The sequence below is a fragment of the Papio anubis genome, chromosome 11, assembly GCF_008728515.1.
Source record: "Papio anubis isolate 15944 chromosome 11, Panubis1.0, whole genome shotgun sequence".
Taxonomy (NCBI): domain Eukaryota; kingdom Metazoa; phylum Chordata; class Mammalia; order Primates; family Cercopithecidae; genus Papio; species Papio anubis.
Genome location: NC_044986.1, coordinates 32,106,584 through 32,126,624, shown reverse-complemented (window position 1 = coordinate 32,126,624; position 20,041 = coordinate 32,106,584). Strand labels below are relative to the sequence as shown.

General features: G+C 37.7%; 1 protein-coding gene across 9 annotated transcripts in view; it reads left to right on the top strand.

Moving 5' to 3' along the window:
* The window catches only part of BTRC (beta-transducin repeat containing E3 ubiquitin protein ligase), a 206,324-nt gene that overhangs the window by 66,054 nt on the left and 120,229 nt on the right, over positions 1 to 20,041 (top strand). For 7 of the 9 annotated variants that reach the window (XM_009215205.4, XM_003904145.4, XM_017944244.3 and 4 more), the window contains exon 2: positions 9,784 to 9,891. The exons of the other annotated variants lie outside the window; for them this stretch is intronic. In XM_009215205.4, coding sequence (XP_009213469.1) covers positions 9,784 to 9,891 — 108 coding nt within the window. The remainder of the gene's footprint in view (positions 1 to 9,783; positions 9,892 to 20,041) is intronic. 9 annotated transcript variants of the gene reach the window in all.

Genomic DNA, 20,041 nt, shown 5'->3' with positions numbered 1-20,041 from the left:
CCAAGAAGGCAATAGAGTCTGTTAGCAAGATGGAAGTTGCAGTCTTAACCTGATTAGGAAAATGACATCCTATCACCTTTTCCAAGGGCATGCATACCAAGCAGTGGGAATTATCAGGGGCCATGTTAGAGTTTGCCTGCCACAGTTATCCATTATTATCATTATTTAGTTTGATATTCTAATTTTCCCAGATGTAGCCTGCCTCAGCCTTTCACTTTGGCCCCTGTATTATTTTGACATGTCTCTGTCATTCATTGAACACCTCAAGAAGATACTCCAAGCTCCTCTTAAACTTTCCTGTCCAAGCCCTCACCTTGTTCTAAGGCGCTCTGGTTCCTTTTAGTGGAGAGTGATATTTTGAATCATTAAATGTGTTTGTTGCTATTAGGTTGCTCCTAGGCCCTCTCAGTTGGTAGTCAGTCTGTGTCTGTGGGTATATGTGTCCATATGTATATCATAAATGTATTATTTACCTAGGAATTTCTCTGTGTAATACATTGTAAGCTTTCAGCTTACAACAACATCCTCAATTCCTCAGTTCTAGTTCAGCAATGTAAATATTCTAGTTTTCTTCCTTTCTGTACTTGTAACTTGTTTTTCTGATTATGAGAAACCTAGCTCTTATTATCCTCTGTATTTGATCTGCCACCTTTTTTTGATCAATCTTCCTGTATAATCCATCTCTTGTTGCTGATGTATCTCTCACTCTATTTCTCACCCCATACTTCATATGCATGCCTTCCTAACCCTTTTGGGATCTGACAGCTTGCACTTGGCTGCCCCTTCCACCCTCCTCACTCCACTGGGTCTGAAACTCATTGCTGGACCACTGCCTCTCCCTCTGTTAATGCATGCCTTCTTCTGCTGACATGGGGAACCCTCACTGCCATCCCCCCACCCTCCACTGCCCTGTGTGGATGTGGACATCCTCATCATCCTGCTCACTGCTGTTACGGTTCCTATGTGGAAGCCTTACTTGTTCCATTAGGGCTGTTACCTCATGCTGGGTCCCCCTCCCAGCAGATTTTTTTTCCTATCATTCTGCTTAGGACCTGAAACTATGTGCCCCATCGTTTTCCCTCCGGGGATACCCTTCTCATACCACTTGGACTCCAAAAGCCTGTATTGGGCCACTGTAGTTAACTCTCTGCCACTTAGCTGGATACCTACTTTGCCTGTACTCACCGAATGGCTATTGAACTGTTCAGGTAGGAAAGGAGAAGGGGGAGACGTATCAGTTAAATTTTATTTTGGAAAACTCACTGGTATTTTTACAACAAATGCTTTTAACTTAGTTTGTTATTACTTACACAGAAGTCACTTACTCCCACATCTCTGTAATCGTTACAGGTTTATACTTACATTTTCATGCCATATTTTTCTTACGTACTAGAGGTTTAGTATCACATCAAATTCATGATTTCTGAACTTAGTTACTCCCTGCACCCTCCAAATGAGTTTCAGTTTACCAGTGTCTGTCACTACCACTACTGTTCTAGTCATTCAAGTTTGAACTGTTGACATTATTTCTGACTCATCTCCCATTTTTCATTATAATCAGTCATCCAGTCCTGTTGGTCCTTTTGATGTACGTTATTTTCTCCATGGCCATGACTTTAATGAATATAATAACCTCTTGGGTGCAATTTCTTTCTTTAGTTTGCGTAGTCATTCCTGTGCCCCTAAACTATTTTGGCTTCCCATTTCTTTTTTTTTTTTTAATTAATTAATTAATTAATTTATTTATTTATTTATTTTAAATTTTTATTTTTTATTTTTTATTATTATTGTACTTTAAGTTCTAGGGTACATGTGCATAACGTGCAGGTTTGTTACATATGTATACTTGTGCCATGTTGCTGTGCTGCACCCGTAACTCCATGTTTAACTTTTAAAGTGCCATTTTAATGTAACACTGTTGTAGATAGTCAGGATATCTAGTTTTGAATCCCATCTTTGCTGCTTACTAAATATTCATCAATGTGTAATTTATTTAACCTCCCTGGGTCTCTCTGTTTGTTTTTTTTAACTAAGTTAAATTGTTTTATTTTAAAATTTTTCATAAAAATAGAGATGGGATCTAGCTATGTTGACTATGCTGGTCTTGAACTCCTGGTCAAGCAGACCTCCCACCTTGGCCTCCCAAAGTGGTAGGATTATACACATGAGCCATCTTACCTGACCCTCTCTGGGTCTTATTCACCTTACTAGTTTGTTATACAAGTGAACGAATTGCGGAAGAGCTTGTTCTGCAATTCATTGCAGAACAATGAATTGTTAGACTAACAAAGCTAACTAACAAAGGTTGCTTGTTATACAGATAATGTTATACAGATGCAGCTTGTTAGTTTGTTATACATGTATAGTAACAAGTGCTACAATAAAATTAAAGTCTGTGACTGAGCTTTTCTAAATATTTGAAAATTTACCTAAACTTTTAGTAACTGTTGTCTAACACAATTTAGTACATTGTTAAATTTTTCCTTGTAGTTACTATTTGTTAGTAATTTATTTCCTTGAAATAGAGTGTAAACTACTTGAGAGTAGGTTTTTGTAGTAGTGAGTCTATGGATTTGTGGAGACAAACACGTTTGAGTATTATTTTTCTGCCATTGCCTTTAGGCACTGTAACTTCGCTGAACTTGAGTGTACTCTCTTGTTAAGGTGAAAATACTAATAATTCTTTGACAAGATAGTAATGCTTAAATGAAATAATGTACTTAAGGGATCTAGTACAATGCCTGGCAGGCAGTTTATTCCCAGTAAACTTTTATCCTCTTTTTGTACTCCACCTGTGCCCACTTTGGTAATGAAAAAGTAAGTGGCTTCCCAGAACAGTTTGAAATGCAAGTGGCATTCATGGAAGCCTGTTCCTGGTGATGATGCCATTTATATTTTTTCCTTTTGTACTTAACAACTTTTAGAATCCTTATTTTAACCAGGCGAGGTGGCTTACGCCTGTAATCCCAGCAATTTGGGAGGCCAAGGCCTGAGTTCAGGAGTTTGAGACCAGCCTGGCTAACGTGGAGAAACCCCGTCCGTCTCTACTAAAAATAAAAAATTAGCCAGGCGTGGTGGTGCATGCCGGTAGTCCCAGCTACTCGGGAGGCTGAGTCAGAAGAATCGCTTGAACCCAGGAGGCAGAGGTTGCAGTGAGCCGAGATCACGCCACTGCACTCCAGCCTGGGCAACAAGAGTAAAACTCTGTGTGAAAGAAAAAAAAAAGAATCCTTGTTTTAGTTTTACCACAACCTTGTGCAATAAGGCTGGGTAGATATGATTATCCTATCTGACAGGTGGGAGTTTTGTTTTTGGAGTGAACTAAATTGGGATTCTTAAGAGGCAATCATTGAATCTGTAGGTAAAGTCTGATATATTACATTACTATGGAATACTGTAGTTTTCTGAATTTCTTAGTTGATATAGTAGTGAAAAGGGAATTCTTCTATTCCATGGCTTAAGGATACGTAAACTCTCAGTACAGCAATCTTTTTATTGTTGATTATTATAGCTTCTATTACTCCTAGAAGTTGACCAACAGGGACCTGAATTTAGGAGATTTTGTCATTCTGCTTTCATATAGTAAATGCTGAGGCTAGCCCTTTGCCTGCAGGGCTATCAGTGAAGAGGATCTGTGACATTACTCCAGAGAGCCAAGTGTAGGGGGAAGAGTTGAGATTTTCAGTGTTCTTTGTGTAAATGAATTGAGCCATTGAACCTGATGGGCACTAGATACTATATTCTTCTTGATGCGCTGGAGGCCCTTCGTTGCAATCTTGTTTTTTCAACTTTTATTTTAAAATTGGGGTATATGTGCAGGTTTGTTACAGAGGTATACTGCACGATGCTGAGGTTTGGAGTCCGAGTGAATCTTACCCAGGTAGAGAGTGCAAAGTACCCATAGGTAGTTTTTTCAAGCTTTACCCCTTTTGTCCTGCCACCTTTTATATTCCTCAGTGTCTGTTCCCTTCTTTATGTCCATGTGTACTGAAGGTTTTGTTCCTATGTGTAAGTGAGAATATGTGGTGTTTGGTTTTCTGTTTCTGCATTAGTTCACTTAGGATAATGGCTTCCAGCTGCATCTGTGTTCTGCAAAGGACATGATTTCATTATTTTTTATGGCTACTTAGTATTCCATGGTATATGTATACCACATTTTCTTTATCCAGTCTTCCATTGATGGGTACCTGGGTTGATTCCATGTCTTTACTATCGCATTGCAACATTTCAGTTTTTTTTCTGATTCAGGTAGTAGAAAACATATTCAGTCTTATTTTTTTCTGTGCTGTGTATGCTTTTTTAAAGGCTAGTGAAGTCATTCAGTTGGATAGCAACAATTGTAATACCTTGTTATACTCTTCAACTTTCTTTGATTTTGCAAAGGAGAGTCAATTGGGGTGAGGTTAGGTGGGTGGGAGCTGAGCTGAAGAAACTAATATGTGCTGTGCAGGGCTGGATTTGTGTAGGATGCAGGCATATCTATTAACTTTGTCATAGCTTTTGAGACTGCATTTAAGGAGTAGGTGATTTAGAAGTTATTTAACACTTAACAGAAGTTAAATATTTAAACAAAAGAATGTGTAGTTGCTGCTTAGTTTAGAACCTGCTTTTTTTTTTTTTTTTTAATTAAAAAAAATTTTTTTAGCCAGGTGTGGTGGTGCATGCCTGTAGTCCCAGCTACTGGGCAGACTGAGGCAGGAGGATTGCTTAAGCCCAGGAGGTCAAGGGTGCAGTGAGCTGTGATCATGCCACTGCACTCCAGCTTGGGCAAGAGAGTGAGACTCTGTCTCAGTAAAAGGAAAGACAGGAAAAAAAAATTAAGTATGAAATGAAAAGGTTAGGAATTTAAATATAATTTGCAAGGAAAAACAACAAAAACAGTCCAAACTTTCAGTAGAAAACTATGTGCTTTTCAGGTATTTTAAAGGTAAGTTTTAAAGGGCATTATTTATTAAATGTTGAAGGGCAGAAAACGTCTTACATAGTTGTCAGAAACTGACCAATCAGAATGGCCCTGAAATGTATAGAATTAATAAGGATAGTAACCAAAATGGCAGTCCTTTCCACTGTGTTCCTCATTGCCCAAATTTGCTGTTTTCCCCTTCATTTAGAAAATGCTTCTAAATGTGAAGATAGAAGGGAAAGAGGTAGAGTAAAAATTATAGCCTACTCCATTTATTTTGTAATTATATTTTTTCTCAGTGTTAAGTGGCATTTACCAGTATGGATAAGATTAATTGTTACAGTGCAAACCAATTTGAAGATTAGTTTTTAAATTGAGCTGTAATATATAAAATCTTATGGTAACGTGCAGATTTGAGTATATTCAAGTGCAGTTTTCATACCACACCAATTGTCTTGTAATAATCGGGAATGCATCCTCTGTGTGGTGTTTGCAAGTTAATGCTATTTTGGAAATCACACCAGTATATCTAGTGGCTTTCCTGGGTGTATGTGGCTCATTATTGATTATAATTTTCTTTGGGAATTTTAGTTTAAGGGGATGGGGTAAGCACTTTCAAATTCTTCGTTGTTAGTAGTTTTGATGGAGGATAGGGATAAATGAATGAGGAAGAGTGTTAGAACAAGTAAGTAAACTCAGAGAATTTATTAAGTACGTACTACAAAAATAACACAGATTTTTATGTAAAAAGGAGGAAACAAATCATTCACGAGAGGAAGGCCTTAAAAACTTACCAAGGAACATTCAAAAAATAAATATGTATATTTTAATTTAAAAAAGAGCCCCAAGTCTGTGAATGAAAGAGTTCTGGTTGGTTTCTAGACCCAGCTGTGCTTGTCATGCAGATGGCTTTGGTATGGTTAAAAGTGTATACGTCACCTGCCCTCTTGTGAAGGGAAGTAGGAGAAGTGACATGCTATCTTCCAGTGCCTCCTCAATTTTCTTCCACTGTTTCCTTTGTCATTTTCCTGTGTTTTTCATGCTCTTTTTATTTATACCCACTTCTGACTTCTCTTTTTCTCAAATTCAGTCTTTCTTTCTGAATGACTGTGAGACTTTTTTCTACCCAGCATACACAGAACCTTAACCAATTGCATATGTACAGCGTTTCCATTTCTTTTTTCTTTTTTCTTTTTTTTGAGATGGAGCCTTGTTCTGTCACCAGGCTGGAGTGCAGTGGCACAATCTCAGCTCACTGTAACCTCCGCCTTCTGGGTTTAAGCGATTCTCCTGCCTCAGCCTCCTGAGTAGCTGGGACTACAGGCACGCGCCACCATACCCAGCTAACTTTTGTATTTTTAGTAGAGACGGGGTTTCACCATGTTGGCCAGGATGGTCTTGATCTCTTGATCTTTTGTTCCGCCTGCCTCGGCCTCCCAAAGTGCTGGGATTACAGGCGTGAGCCACCATGCCTGGCCTGTGTACCGCATTTCTTATAATAATGAGTTACTTTTATGTTAAGGAATTTTTTTTTTTTTTAAGACAGGGTCTCACTGTGTTGCCCAGGCTGGAGTGCAGTGGCTTAACCTCGGCTCACTGTAACCTCCGCCTCCCCGGTTTGATCATTTCTCCTGCCTCAGGCTCCTGAGTAGCTGGGATTACAAGCGCCTGCCACCACACCCGGCTAATTTTTGTATTTTTAGTAGAGACAGGGTTTCACCATGTTGGCCAGGCTGGTTTCGAACTCCTGACCTCAAATGATCTGCCTGCCTTGGCCTTCCAAAGTGCTAGGGTTACAGGTGTGAGCCACTGCACCCAGCCAAGGATTTTCAATATAGACCCAGGCTGGAGTGCAGTGGCTTGGTCTTGGCTCACTGCAACCTCCGCCTCCCAGGTTCAAGTGATTCTCCTGTTTCAGCCTTCTGACTAGCTGGGATTATACACATGTGCCACCATGCCCAAATTTAAGGTTGAGAGAAAGTCACTAGAATGTAAGTTCCACAAAGACAGGAATTTTTGTGGGTTTTTTTGTCCATTGTTTAGCCCTAGTGCCCAGGACAGTTTGTTTGTTGGTTTGTTTGTTTGTTTTCTTCCCTCCCTCCCTCCCTCCCTTCCTTCCTTCCCTTTCTTCCCTTTCTTCCTACTGTTTCTTCTTTCTTTCAACAGGGTCTTGCTTTGTTGCCCAGGCTGGTGTGTAATGGCGTGATCACCGCTCATTGATGCCCTGATATCCCTGGCTCAAGCAGTCCTCCCATCTCAGCCTCCCCAAGTAGCTGGGACTACAGGCGTGTGCCACCATGCCCAGCTATATTTTTGATTTTTTGTAGAGATGGGGTCTCCCATGTTGCCAGGGCTGGTCTTTAACTTCTAGGCTCAAGAGATCCACTTGCCTTGCCCTTCCAAAGTACTGGGATTATAGGATTGAGCCACCACATTCAGCCCCAGGACAGTATCTACTACCAGAAAAGCATTTAATAAGTATTTGTTGAATAAATGATTAAAATATTAGCCTTAAGAAAATTTTAATATCATTTACTTGCAAAAATTAGCAAAGCATTCTTAATACTTACAGAGAAGTAATATGAGTAGAATGTGATTCTCAACAGCAAGGAAGCTTTTTTTTTTACCCTATTTTCTCCATTCTTTTTCTGTTGCCTTCTCCTTCCAATATGAGAATCTCTGCTGCTAAGAACCACTGGCAGAGACTGAAATTAGTATACATAATTCTAAGGAGATATTGATGTAAATGGTACATGTGGATTGGCAGGGTGAGAGAGAGAAGGAAATTCTAAGTTTAAAGAAGTAGGGTTAAGATGAGTATTTGAACAAAGTATCAAGGTAGGTAGTTAGCTAGAGTGCCCGGGTCAATTAGAAGATTAGAGAAGGTGAGTTGATGTTGGCGGTGGGGGAAATGTCAGATTGATAGAGTGCTTGCATTTTGTACAGTAGTTATAGGGAGCCCTTATGAATTGTTGATGAGAGTGACATGATAACAAAGTGAAGACAATTATTTATTCTATTTAGCTGCTGTTTATAAAATGGATTGTAGCTCAAGGTGAAGAAACGTTGGAAACAGTGAACAAAGTTCAGAGATTGTTGGAGTAATTCAAAGCAGTTTAGCTGTTTTGCTTGGTATGTTATCTAGTGATTCCTTTAGCAGATACCCTTCTTTTAAAGCCCAATGTCCACTTTGTGACTGAGGGATGGATAGAGGCAGGAGGAAGAGTTCTGCACTAGAAAGCAACAGGCCAAGATTCTAGTCCCTACTTCCTTACTTTGTAAATTCATGATCATGGATAAATACTTAATTTTTCCTGGGCATCAGTCACCTTAACTATAAAATGAGTATAATGTATTAAGCGTAGTCCTATGGGTGGTAAATAAAATGAGGATAATGATCTAAAAGCAGGGGATCTACATAGATCTCCTTTGGATTTATTTGCAGCCCATTATCTATCTTTATTTAGTTAAGAGACAGGATCTTGCTGTGCTACCCAGGCTCGATTTGAACTCCTGGGCTCAAACGATCCACCCATCTCAGTATTCTGAGTAGCGTGGACCATAGGCACAAACCCCTTGCATAGCTCTCATTATCTTTTTATCAATTTTTGATGGTGTAAACAGTGAATACTATATTTTGCTTCCCAATATTAATTTCTACAACTATATTGTTTTAAGGAGAAAAAAAGTCTATGATGATGTAAAGTATTTCAAAGTCTGTAATTTAAGGTTTAATGTTACCTATATTGACTACTATATTTTAAAATATGTATCCCTGTTTTTATGTGTATCGTGATTAGGTATTTAGTTTTTTAGTTATTATTAGACATGTAATAGCACTCAAGTTGATGGATAAAACGTCAGCCTGGGAGACTTTTAGAGAAACATGAAGAATGTAAAAATAGTTTTGAAAGGTATGGTTTCCTTCAAAGCTATAGGTGCAATAATACTAATGTCAATTAGTTAGAGCTACTAGAAATTGTAATTTCTATCTCTTTTGACTACTGAATACACCATTATATATATATATCTACATTCTTATGTATTTTTTGTTTGTTTGTTTAGAAAGTTTTACTACCCAGCTTTCTAGGTGTCCTCTTCTCTTCTCTTCTCCTCTTCCTCTCTCCTTTCTCTCTTTCCTTTCTTTCTCTCTGTGTCCCTGCTCTCTTTCTTTGTTGTTTTTCCCTTCTGTTTGGGTTGTTTCTTCTCCCCTTGTTACGCCCCCCCCCCCCCCCACACCCCTAATCCATCTGGAAAGATGAAGAGGCAGCTGCTATGGTAACTGTGCATTTTGGTTAATGAATAGCAGACTAACAAGACACATAAAATATATGCAAACTGTGCAGAGTTTGTTGCTGTCAAAGCCATAGGGATACAATACTTTTTCTTTTCTTTCAAAAAAAAAACAAAAAACAAAAAACAAACCCTCGTTAGTGTTTTGTTTTCTAATTTACCATTCCTAATATTGTAACGCTTCTGTGAACTTCTCCTCTTTCTGCTTAGTTGCCTCAGTATTACACCCTGTGGTGAGTTTACGGGAACTGAGTTGAGGTGCATAGAGGAAAATAATTGATCAACTGGATTAAGAAGTAGATTTCCTTTAGACTGATACATAGAAGAATAGGGACAAAATTTTTTTGACTAAATGTTTGGTTTTTTGAGCGATAACTTCTTTTACCCCCTTGCCTTTTGGCCACTGCTGCCCCTTTTGGGTTTCTCCCTGGGGTTAGAACCAGTAAGTAGTGTGTTTCTTAAAGATGTTTCTATCATAAAGGTCAGCTGCAACTGGAATATTGTATTCAGGCAAGCCTTAAAAATTCCTGTAATCTGTGCCATCCTGTCTCATACTGTCCCATCTCATAGTTGTCCTCTCTCTGCAGTGCTCTATGCCCAGGTCTCTGTGGCTGGGCTGCTCCAGCCTGGCGGACAGCATGCCTTCGCTGCGATGCCTGTATAACCCAGGGACTGGCGCACTCACAGCTTTCCAGGTACTTTCTCTGTCTCTGTGGGTTATTTGCGGGCATTACTGTGTGTGTCTGATTCATTAGTGTATTCCTCCTCCTTTCCCATGCTTTACTTATATTCATCTTTTCTCCTTCGTATTGCCTGTATCTCATATCACTCAGTACTCCTTTAATGATTAGTTTTTAATGTAGATCCAGACTGATCCACTCTTAAGACATTTTCATCATGATTGGTTACAAAAATTGACATAGTACAGCTTGACTGTTGGCTTTCAGATCAAGAAGAAGTATGATAGTAAATTTTAAAGTAATCTCAATAAATAGCAGTTCAGTATGTAATATTTGCTCTGGACCTACATAAAGCCAATTAGTATAATCAATCAAGTAATTACAATCAGTTTCTTGAACATTTTCTTATTTTTTTAAAATGATTACTCAAAATATAAAGTGCTCTCTTCAGAGTGTCTCCGGGTAATTATACTACTAAATATATATATTTTTATAACAACTGTTTTATTTATGTCTTGATTAATATTTCTAATTTCTAGGTGGAAAGACCTTTGAGACCTTTAGGTACAGTATTCACCTTGAGATAGTCTAGCTAGTGTTTAATGGATTAACAGATTCCAGTTCCCCTCAGCTTTTCTTTTTTCCTCTTTTTTTTTTTTGAGATGGAGTCTTGCTTCATGGCGCAGGCTGGAGTGCAATGGTGCGATCTCAGCTCACTGCAATCTCTGCCTCCCTGGTTCAAGCGATTCTCCTGCCTCAGCCTCCTGAATAGTTGGGATTACAGTTGTGCGCCACCACGCCCGGCTAATTTTTGTATTTTTAGTAGAGACGGGGTTTTACCATGTTGGCCAGGCTGGTCTCAAACTCCTGACCCCAGGTAATCCACCTGCCTCGGCCTCCCAAAGTGCTGGGATTATAGGCAAGAACCACTGCACCCAGACCCCTCAGCCTTTCTTAGAGGGCAGGATGTCAGTTCCAGGATGTGTGAGAAACTTATAGAGGAATAATGTGGAAAATTGTAGAGGAAAATGTAGGAAAGAGCTTGGTGCTCATTGCTTACAGATTAGAGTACCATACATGATTGTTTTCTTGGCTGAGTCTTATCTATCTACCTCAGGTATTTGGAATTTGTGTTTAGCATTTTATAGTAATACACAACAAATTAGTTTTTATATTAATATTTGCCTGCTTTTAACCTATTTAGAAGAATTTCAAAGATAGGCTGTGTCAGAATGCTTGTGACTAAATTTTAGTTAAAAGAGGGGAACTTAGGTTTTCCACATTCCTAACCTATGCTAAGAGTTGTTAATTTTTAGTGATACTATTTAGTGATCATAAAACTGGAGATTTTCATTTTTCCTTTACAAAATTTAATATTTTAAGATTTTCAATTTCCTTTACAAAATTTAATATTAAACTTCCTTGGCTTATACTATGAGATACAATATAGTAAAGCATGCAGATTCTAAAATTAGCGAAATCAAGTCTTGAATACTGTCTTTGTCACTAGTGGTATGATTCTGACCTTATTTCCTTATCTGTAAATGGATAATATAGTAAGGGCGTGCAGTGATGGTTGCTGTTTCTATCATGATCGTTATAAACATTATTGCTATTGTTGGAGAGGGATTGATATCCTGAGACTGCTTATTTATTTCAAAATGAAATATCTTTTTAATTTTTTTTTTGAGATAGTCTTGCTCTGTTGTCCGGACTAGAGTGCAGTGGCACAATCTCGGCTCACAGCAACCTCTGCCTACTGGACTCTAGTTATCCTCCCACCTCAAACTCCCAGGTAGCTGAGACTACAGGCACACGACCACACTTGGCTCATTTTTGTATTTTTTTTTTTTTGGAGAGACAGGGTTTCACCATGTTCTCCAGGCTGGTATCGAACTCCCCAGCTCAAGTAATCTGCCTGTCTCAGCCTCCCAAAGTGCTGAGATTACAGATGTGAGCCACTGAGCTTGGCTGTATCTTATATTTTTAACTACATAACTACATATCACACTGACAAGGTTCTGCCATTGAAGAATCCATAGTCTAGTTTGTTGGGGTTTTTTTTGTTGTTTTTTTTTAACCTTTTTGGGGTTGCAGTTAGTTTAGGCAGTCTGCAACGTCTGAGACAATAGTGGTTCCTAAAAGGCTGCTCCTACTTCAGAAACTAGTTTCCTATTTAGAGGTCCCCACAACCACTCTTAGGTTTGATAACTTGCTAGAAAGAACTTAGAACTCACTGAAAACAATTATACTCACAGTTTATTACAGGGAAAGGACACAGGTTAAAATTAGCCAAAAGAAGAGACACATAGGGCAGAATCTGGGAAGGATCCAATTGTAAAACTTCCTGTTCTACATGAATCACATTTGTCCACTAGCTAAATCTCTAAGGCAAACAGAGATACCAGACAAGAAGTTCCGGGGGCCCAGAGACCGCTTTCCAATAGCCAAGAGCAAAGGCCATTCCTTTCTTTGGTGAAGAGTAATTCTTCACTACACAGGGGTCATGGATCCTTTTGAGAATCTGATGAGAACTATTGATCTTGGGTATTTGGCAAAATTTTATTGAATACTTTACGTAACATATATAGATGTTTGTTATATTTCTATTTTGTGAAATGATTGAGAGCTATTAAATCACATAATTCTAAAAGTGTAATCTCCCAAGCTGATAAATGCTAGGAAGGGAATGTACAAGGAGCTGTAAGAATATATAAAAGGGGGACCCAATCTAACCTGAAGTTTGAGGTAAAGAAAATCAGGTAATCAATGTTTAAGATCTGAAGGATGAATAGGAATTAACTTGATAACAGGGAGGAATGGAGGAGAAGGAGGATGTTTCCAGCCTAAGGAAGAGTCAGTGCAAAGGCCCCAAGAGTCAGTGAGGCTTGGTGCATTTAAGGACCCTACCGAAAACAAGACTGTTGTTTCAGAGAATAAAGAGAAAGGGAGAATAGAGTGAGGAAAGACTGGGGAAGCTTGATCACTCAGGTCTTATGAGCCATTCAAAGTATGTAGTTTAGTCTTGATGCTAAGAATAGTAAGTCACTGAAAGGATTTAAACACAAGTCTTACCTGATCTGATTTGCATTACTCTGGCTATAAGAAGATGCATTTAGATATGTTACGCTGGCTATAAAAAGGATAATTTCAGTAGTTGAAGAGAGAGATGATGGCAGCTTGGTTTTGCATCCAGTATCTTTAAATTCTTAAAAAATTATTGAGGACCCCAAAGTGCTTTCGTTTATATGGCTTATATCTATTGATATCCACATTATTTGTAATAGGAATTAAGAAAAATAAATGTGCTTTAATTCACCTAAAGACTATAATAAACCTGTGGCATATAATGCAAATAACATTTTTATGAAAAATATATTTTTAAAAAAAATTAAGACTAGCGTATTACATTTTTATGAATCTCTTTAATGTCTGGATTAAGAAAAGACAGCTGGATTCTCATGTCTGCTTCTGCACTCAATCTATTGTGGTTTGTTATTTTAGTTGACATGTATGAGTAATACCTGACCTGGCATAGGTATATAGTTTGAAAGGGAAAGATATTTTAATACCTTTTTCAGGTAGTTGTAGTTTCTTGAAGATTAGTTGCAATATAGTATCTGAAGCCTTGTCAATGAACTTCCTCTGTTATTGTATTAAAACCCATTGGTCTCAGTTTTTTTCAACAAATTATACTGGAACAATTGGATATCCTTGTGCAAAACAATGAACCTCAACTGTTATACTGCACTGTATATAAAAATTAATTTGAAATGGATCATAGACTTAAATATGAGTTAAAATGTGTAAAACTAATAGAAAATATGGCAAAAATAATCATTGTGACTTTGGGTTAGGCAGGTATTTCTTAGCTAAGACACAAAAAATATGAACCATAAAATAAATAACTGATAAATTGGACTTCCTCACTGTTTAAAAATTCTGCTTTTCAAAAAACACTTTTAAAAAATGAGCAGGAACCAGGTACTGTAGTGCATGCCTGTAGTCCCAGCTACTCAGGAAGCTGAGGCAAGAGGATTATATAAGCCTAGGAGTTCAGGGCTGTAGTGCCTGTGAAAAACCACTGCTTAAGAACAGCCTGGCCAACATGGCTGAAACTCCGTCTCTACTAAATTTGCATTTTTAGTAGAGATGGGGTTTCAGCCATGTTGGCCAGGCTGTTCTTAACTGTCTTCAGGTGATCTGCCCACCTTGGCCTCCTAAAGTGCTGGGATTACTGGCATGAGTCACTGAACCCCGCCTTAACAAGATTATTATTATGTCTTATGTAGCAAAAATGGGCTTATGTACTGGTTTTATCCTATCAGTTCAATAATTTGTTCTGTGTCAGGTTCAGCACACACAGGTGCTTGATAATGCTGGTTAACTAATAGGCAGAAACTGGATTTGAATCTAATATTTTCTGTGCCCACCTACTGGAATTACAGCAGTCTTAGTGCATTTGCATCCTTCTGGTTTAGATTTTATTTTATTTACTTAGATTTTTATTTAGGTAAATTATTTACTTAGATTTTTATTTAGGCAAAATTTACATACAGTGAGATACATAGATCGTAAGTGTACTCTTAGGTGAGTTTTGACAAATGTATACTTTTGTGTAACCTTCAATTTCAAGATACACAACAGTTTCATAATCTGAGAGAGTTTCCTCATACTCCTTTCCAGTCTGTACCCATCCCCCATATGCAATTACTGTTCTGATTTGTCACCAATAATTAGTGTTGCCTGTTCTTGAACTTACTTCATATAAATGCCGTCATATAGTATACATTCTTTGTGTCTGTTTTCTTTCAATCAGTATGTTAAGATTTATCCATATTGCATATATCAGTAGTTCCCTTTTATTGTTAAATATATTTCATTATGTTAGTACACCACAGTTTGTTTATCCATTCATTTATTGATAGGTATTTGGATTGTTTCCAATTTTGGCCTATTATGAATAAAGCTACTATAAACAGTTTTGATTAAGTTTTTCTTTTTGGCATGTATTTTTATTTCTCTTAGCTACATGCCTAAGAATGGAATTTGCTGAGTCATAGAGTAACTGTATTTTTAACTTTAAAAGAGACAGTCAAGCAATTCTTCAAAGTGGTCGTCACAGTAGGAATACCCATTTTTACTAATATTGACAAATATGTTTAAGGAAATGTCTCAGTAATGTGATGGCTTCATGGCTTTTTTTTTTTTTTTTTTTTTAATCGTTGTTTTCTTTTAGTAAGTTTGAGGCATCTTAAGTCAAAATTCTTACAGCAATAAGGAAGGAAGAGCTATGGAGTCATTGCTGAATTTGCTGGATTATTCCCAGTAGCTTAAATTGAAACCACAGCATTGAGATGGTTTGAAAACTAGTGACCGGGAAGATGCTGAAAAAAGATGTTCAAATAGATTCTATGGGGATATGTTTAGTTTGAAGATATTTTTATTTTCATCATTCCATTGATTTATCCTGGAAAGTGTATGAGTGATTAGATTTCTGTTGATTACCAGTAGATATATTTGGTGGAATCATTTGTTCATCTCCAGCAAATGGTGATCCTATAATCTATAATATTAAACGAGAATGAGCAATAGAGTTAAAGTAATTAAAAATAACTGAGTAATTAAGATTCTTTATTTTGCTTTAGATATTGAAAGAGAAGAGAAATGAAATTCTAACTGTAAGAATATAAATAAGGGGCCAGGCACGGTGATGCATGCTTGTAATCTCAGCACTTTGGAAGGCCAGGGCTGGTAGATCTCTTGAGCCCAGGAGTTTGAGACCAGCCTGGGCAACATAGTGAGACCCTGTCTCTACAAAAAAATTAGCTGGTTGTGGTGGTACTCACCTGTCCCAGCTACCTGGAAGGCCGACGTAGGAGATCAAGGCTGCAGTGAGCCATGATTGCACCACTGCACTCCAGCCTGGTGACAGCGTGAGACCTGTTTCAATTAAAAAAAAAAAAATAATAAATATATATAGATTTATATGGTCCTAGAATACTTTAGGTATCAAGTATAGCTAGTAATTTTAGGAAAATCTTGAGCTAAGTGAAACGTGATATTTTACAATTAGCTAGGGTTCCATGTCAAAGGTTGAAATTGTATTGAATTCAGGAGAGATGTTGTATTTTATTACTTAAGAATGCTGACAAGTGTACTGAATTTTACCATGTACAAAGTGAAATGTTAAAATGGAACAATACTGGGAAAATTAAGCATTATTCATTATATGGAAAACTTAATTTTACATTTGAGATTTTAGAGGAATATGGATTATCAAATTGAATATACATTAACATTCAAATTCTATTACAAAACAATACCATAAGGAAAATTATACTGTGACAGAAATGCTTCTCATTCTGTAGCTGCTACCCTCCCATTGTATATGAATAATTTCAGTATAGTACAATTTCTGTATAATAAATTTAGTTATTTTTTGTGTATATGTTAACATTTGACTTGTATTTATCCCAGCTACACTCCTCACCTTAGGGGTTTGCAGGGAATGACAAATCAAACATGTTTTTATCTGTTTGTTTGTGGGGAAATTGTTTGTTCTCCTAATAAGATGAATTATTGTTTATTATGGAATATACACATTATTTGGTAAATATATAAACAAGAGTATCACCCATATGCCTTCCACTTTAAGATAATTATTGCTAAATTAACATGTTAGTGTCCTTTGATCTGGAATGACTTATCTATCCATGTGTGCCTGTGTGCACACACACGCCCAAATAATAGTTTTGTTTTTAAGTATTTTTATTACCATTTAATTAAATTATGAGATATACAATTTAAACATTTAATATTAATTGTAGAAAATACAGAGAAGTAGAAAGAAGGAAGGATTTTAAATGTCCTCCCAGAGATTGCCATTTCAGTGATACTAATAATTTCTGCATTTCACCTATATCATATTGCTCAAATTCTACATTCATCATCTGGTAATACTGATTTTGGTCACTGTTTATCTCATGGATAGCTGCTCACATGTTTTTGAATTGAACAAAGTTTGAATTTGGCTTGTATCTCACCACCACCTCTCTGTCATGTGATTGTTAGTCATTTCAAATTTTTCAGTTCCCCAAAGGTGCAGTGTTCTTTTATATATCTGTGCCTTTGCATATACTGTTCTGCTTACCTGAAAAAACCCCCTACAAACACCTATTGTCCTTTACCCACTCTCTGCCTTTATCTACCTAGTCTTCAAGATTCAGCTCAAGCTGAGCTAGAATAAAAGTCTTCCCTGATCTTTATCTTCTCTCTCTCAAACTAGTCAGAGGATCTGTACCCAGAGCATCCCCGTCATAGCACTGATAAGCTAGTATAGTTGTTTGTGTATTTGTCCCTCTCTCCCATTAGACTGTGAGTTCCTTGAGGGCAGCACTATGTTTTGTTCATTTCATGTTTCCAGCGTCAAGTATAGTAGTTGATACTTTTGCTGAATTAATGACTGAATAGACAGATAATTTGAAGAAAACTATTAAATAGCATATATGGGGTGGGAGGCGAGAAAGCATTGAATTATTTCTAGTAGTACCTGTGCGTACATACACACATGTTGTGTATTCAGAGAGAAATAATGATAATTAACCGGACCACACATTTACACACACACACACACACACACACACACAGATGCAGAGTCTGATTTGTGAGCAGTCCTCAAATTTTATACATTTGGCTTTTATTCAGTTCAAACTATGATGATCCCCTCGGAAGTGGATCCTGTATGTGAAATTTGGACTCTTGTTGAACAAATGTGCATTTTGAGCTATTATATAGTAGCATTGCCAGCCAGTTAACAGTTCAGTTTCAATGATGTCAACATCTTTATCTTCACAGCAGCATATGTTTGTGCAATTATTTGACTATTTTATTGCATTTTATCCTTATTCTATAAAATAATAGACACTGGTAAAATTAAAATGCTGATAGTGATAAGCAGCAACCTAGAGAAAAGATGGAAATCATTAGGCACACTGAAAATGACCCTTTCTCTTTTTTTTTTTTTTGAGATGGAGTCTCACTCTGTTGCTCAGGCTAGATGGCACGATCTCAGTTCACTGCAACCACCGCCTCCTGGATTCAAGCAGTTCTCCCTGCCTCAGCCTCCCAAATAGCTGGGATTACAGGCATGAGCCACAACACCCAGCTAATTTTGGTATTTTTAGTAGAGATGGGGTTTTGCCATGTTGGCCAGGCTGGTCTCGAACTCCTGACTGCAGGTGATCCACCTGCCTCAGCCTCCCAAAGTACAGGGATTACAGGCATGAGCCACTGCGCCTGGCTGGAAGTGACCCTTTCTTAATTAAGCCTCGATTAGGCTTAGAATTAAAAGTGCATGAACAAAATATTGGAAATATATTAAAGGTTGTTGGGCCGGGCGCGGTGGCTCAAGCCTGTAATCCCAGCACTTTGGGAGGCCGAGGCGGGTGGATCACGAGGTCAGGAGATCGAGACCATCCTGGCTAACATGGTGAAACCCTGTCCCTACTAAAAATACAAAAAACTAGCCGGGCGTGGTGGCGGGCGCCTGTAGTCCCAGCTACTCGGAGGCTGAGGCGGGAGAATGGCGTGAACCCGGGAGGTGGAGCTTGCAGTGAGCAGAGATCGCGCCACCGCACTCCAGCCTGGGCGACAGAGCGAGACTCCGTCTCAAAAAAAAAAAATAAATAAATAAATAAAAAATAAAAAATAAAGGTTGTGTCTTTTACAGGAAGGGGAACATCACACACTGGGGCCTGTTGTGGGGTGGGGGGAGGAGGGAAGGATAGCATAAGGAGATATACCTAATGTAAATGACGAGTTAATGGGTGCAGCACACCAACATGGCACATGTATACCTATGTAACAAACCTGCTCCTTGTGCACATGTACCCTAGAACTTAAAGTATATATATAAAAAAAGATTGTCTTTTAAAAACAGTGTAATTATGGATTTTTAAAATATTTTAGCCAACGTTTAAATCTATTGATCACCTTCTGCCTTTCCAACTTTTATATACATTCAGTGAGAAAAGTAGAGATGACCTGAATTTGCTACATTTTATCTTATTTTGGAAATAGTCTTATTTGGAAATAGTCTGCCTGTAGAAGTGACATCTTAGGCTGATTTGTCTCTCCAGATGCCTGCTTAGTTACTTAAATAATTATTTCAAGTTTTGAAATAACAGGCTCCTTTATTGCTGAGTATTTTGACATGTCTATGATGCGGCTAATGTTCATTCACAGGCGAAAGTGTGGCATTATCTAATATTTAGAGTAAACCAAATTATCTTATTGTGAGACAATCAGATTTCCTTAATTTTTTCTTTAAATTTTTCATGGTGGATCCTAAAAATCAAACTCTTCACTCTAGATAAGGGTTTATTGCTTATTTTGTTTGTTTTGAATAATATTGGATTTTCCTAATTGACTTAACTTCAACAGTACCTCTAATGGCAGAAGGGAGATACAGATACCCTTGGGGGGCCTGGTGTTGCCCCAGTATAAGAAACACAAACTAAAAGGATGGAATTGATGAAAACCTTAAAGAGGTGATGGGAGCTTCTCGGATGACTGTCCTTATGAGACAAATTCTGGCTGTGGGCAGTCAAGACCCACCTGTATTCTCTGGAGCCTGGAGAGATACTGTTACTTTCTTTATACTATGAGATTACCTTCTTGTTATTGCCATCTTTGTTTGTACCGAGTAGAGGCCATTGTACTGCAGGAATTCTTTTTGCACTATTCAGGAATCATTATTTGATGTTTTGTGACTGCCACAACTATTTGTACCTTCTTTCACTATTGTTCTGCTTTATAGGGTAGTGTTTTGTTGTTTGTATGCATTTCTAGACTTGGTATTTTATGTCTGCTGCCAAGCTACAGAATCTTAGTAGACACCATTCAGAAAGCTCTTTCCTTTGTCGTTTTTCATGAAGAGAGAAGCCCAAGTTATTTACAAATGACTCATTGAGAAAAAAAAAAAAAAAAAAAGACCAATCTCTTGACTTTGTGTGGCTGTTTAGCTGTCCAAGAACTGCAATACTTTACCATTGGGAGCTGATACTCATGAGTTTTGTTTTTCCTGGGAGTGGTGTTGAGTAGTTTTGAGCTTTTCTAAGCTTATTCTCATGACCAGTCCTCTGAAGAACAAGTCTATTATATT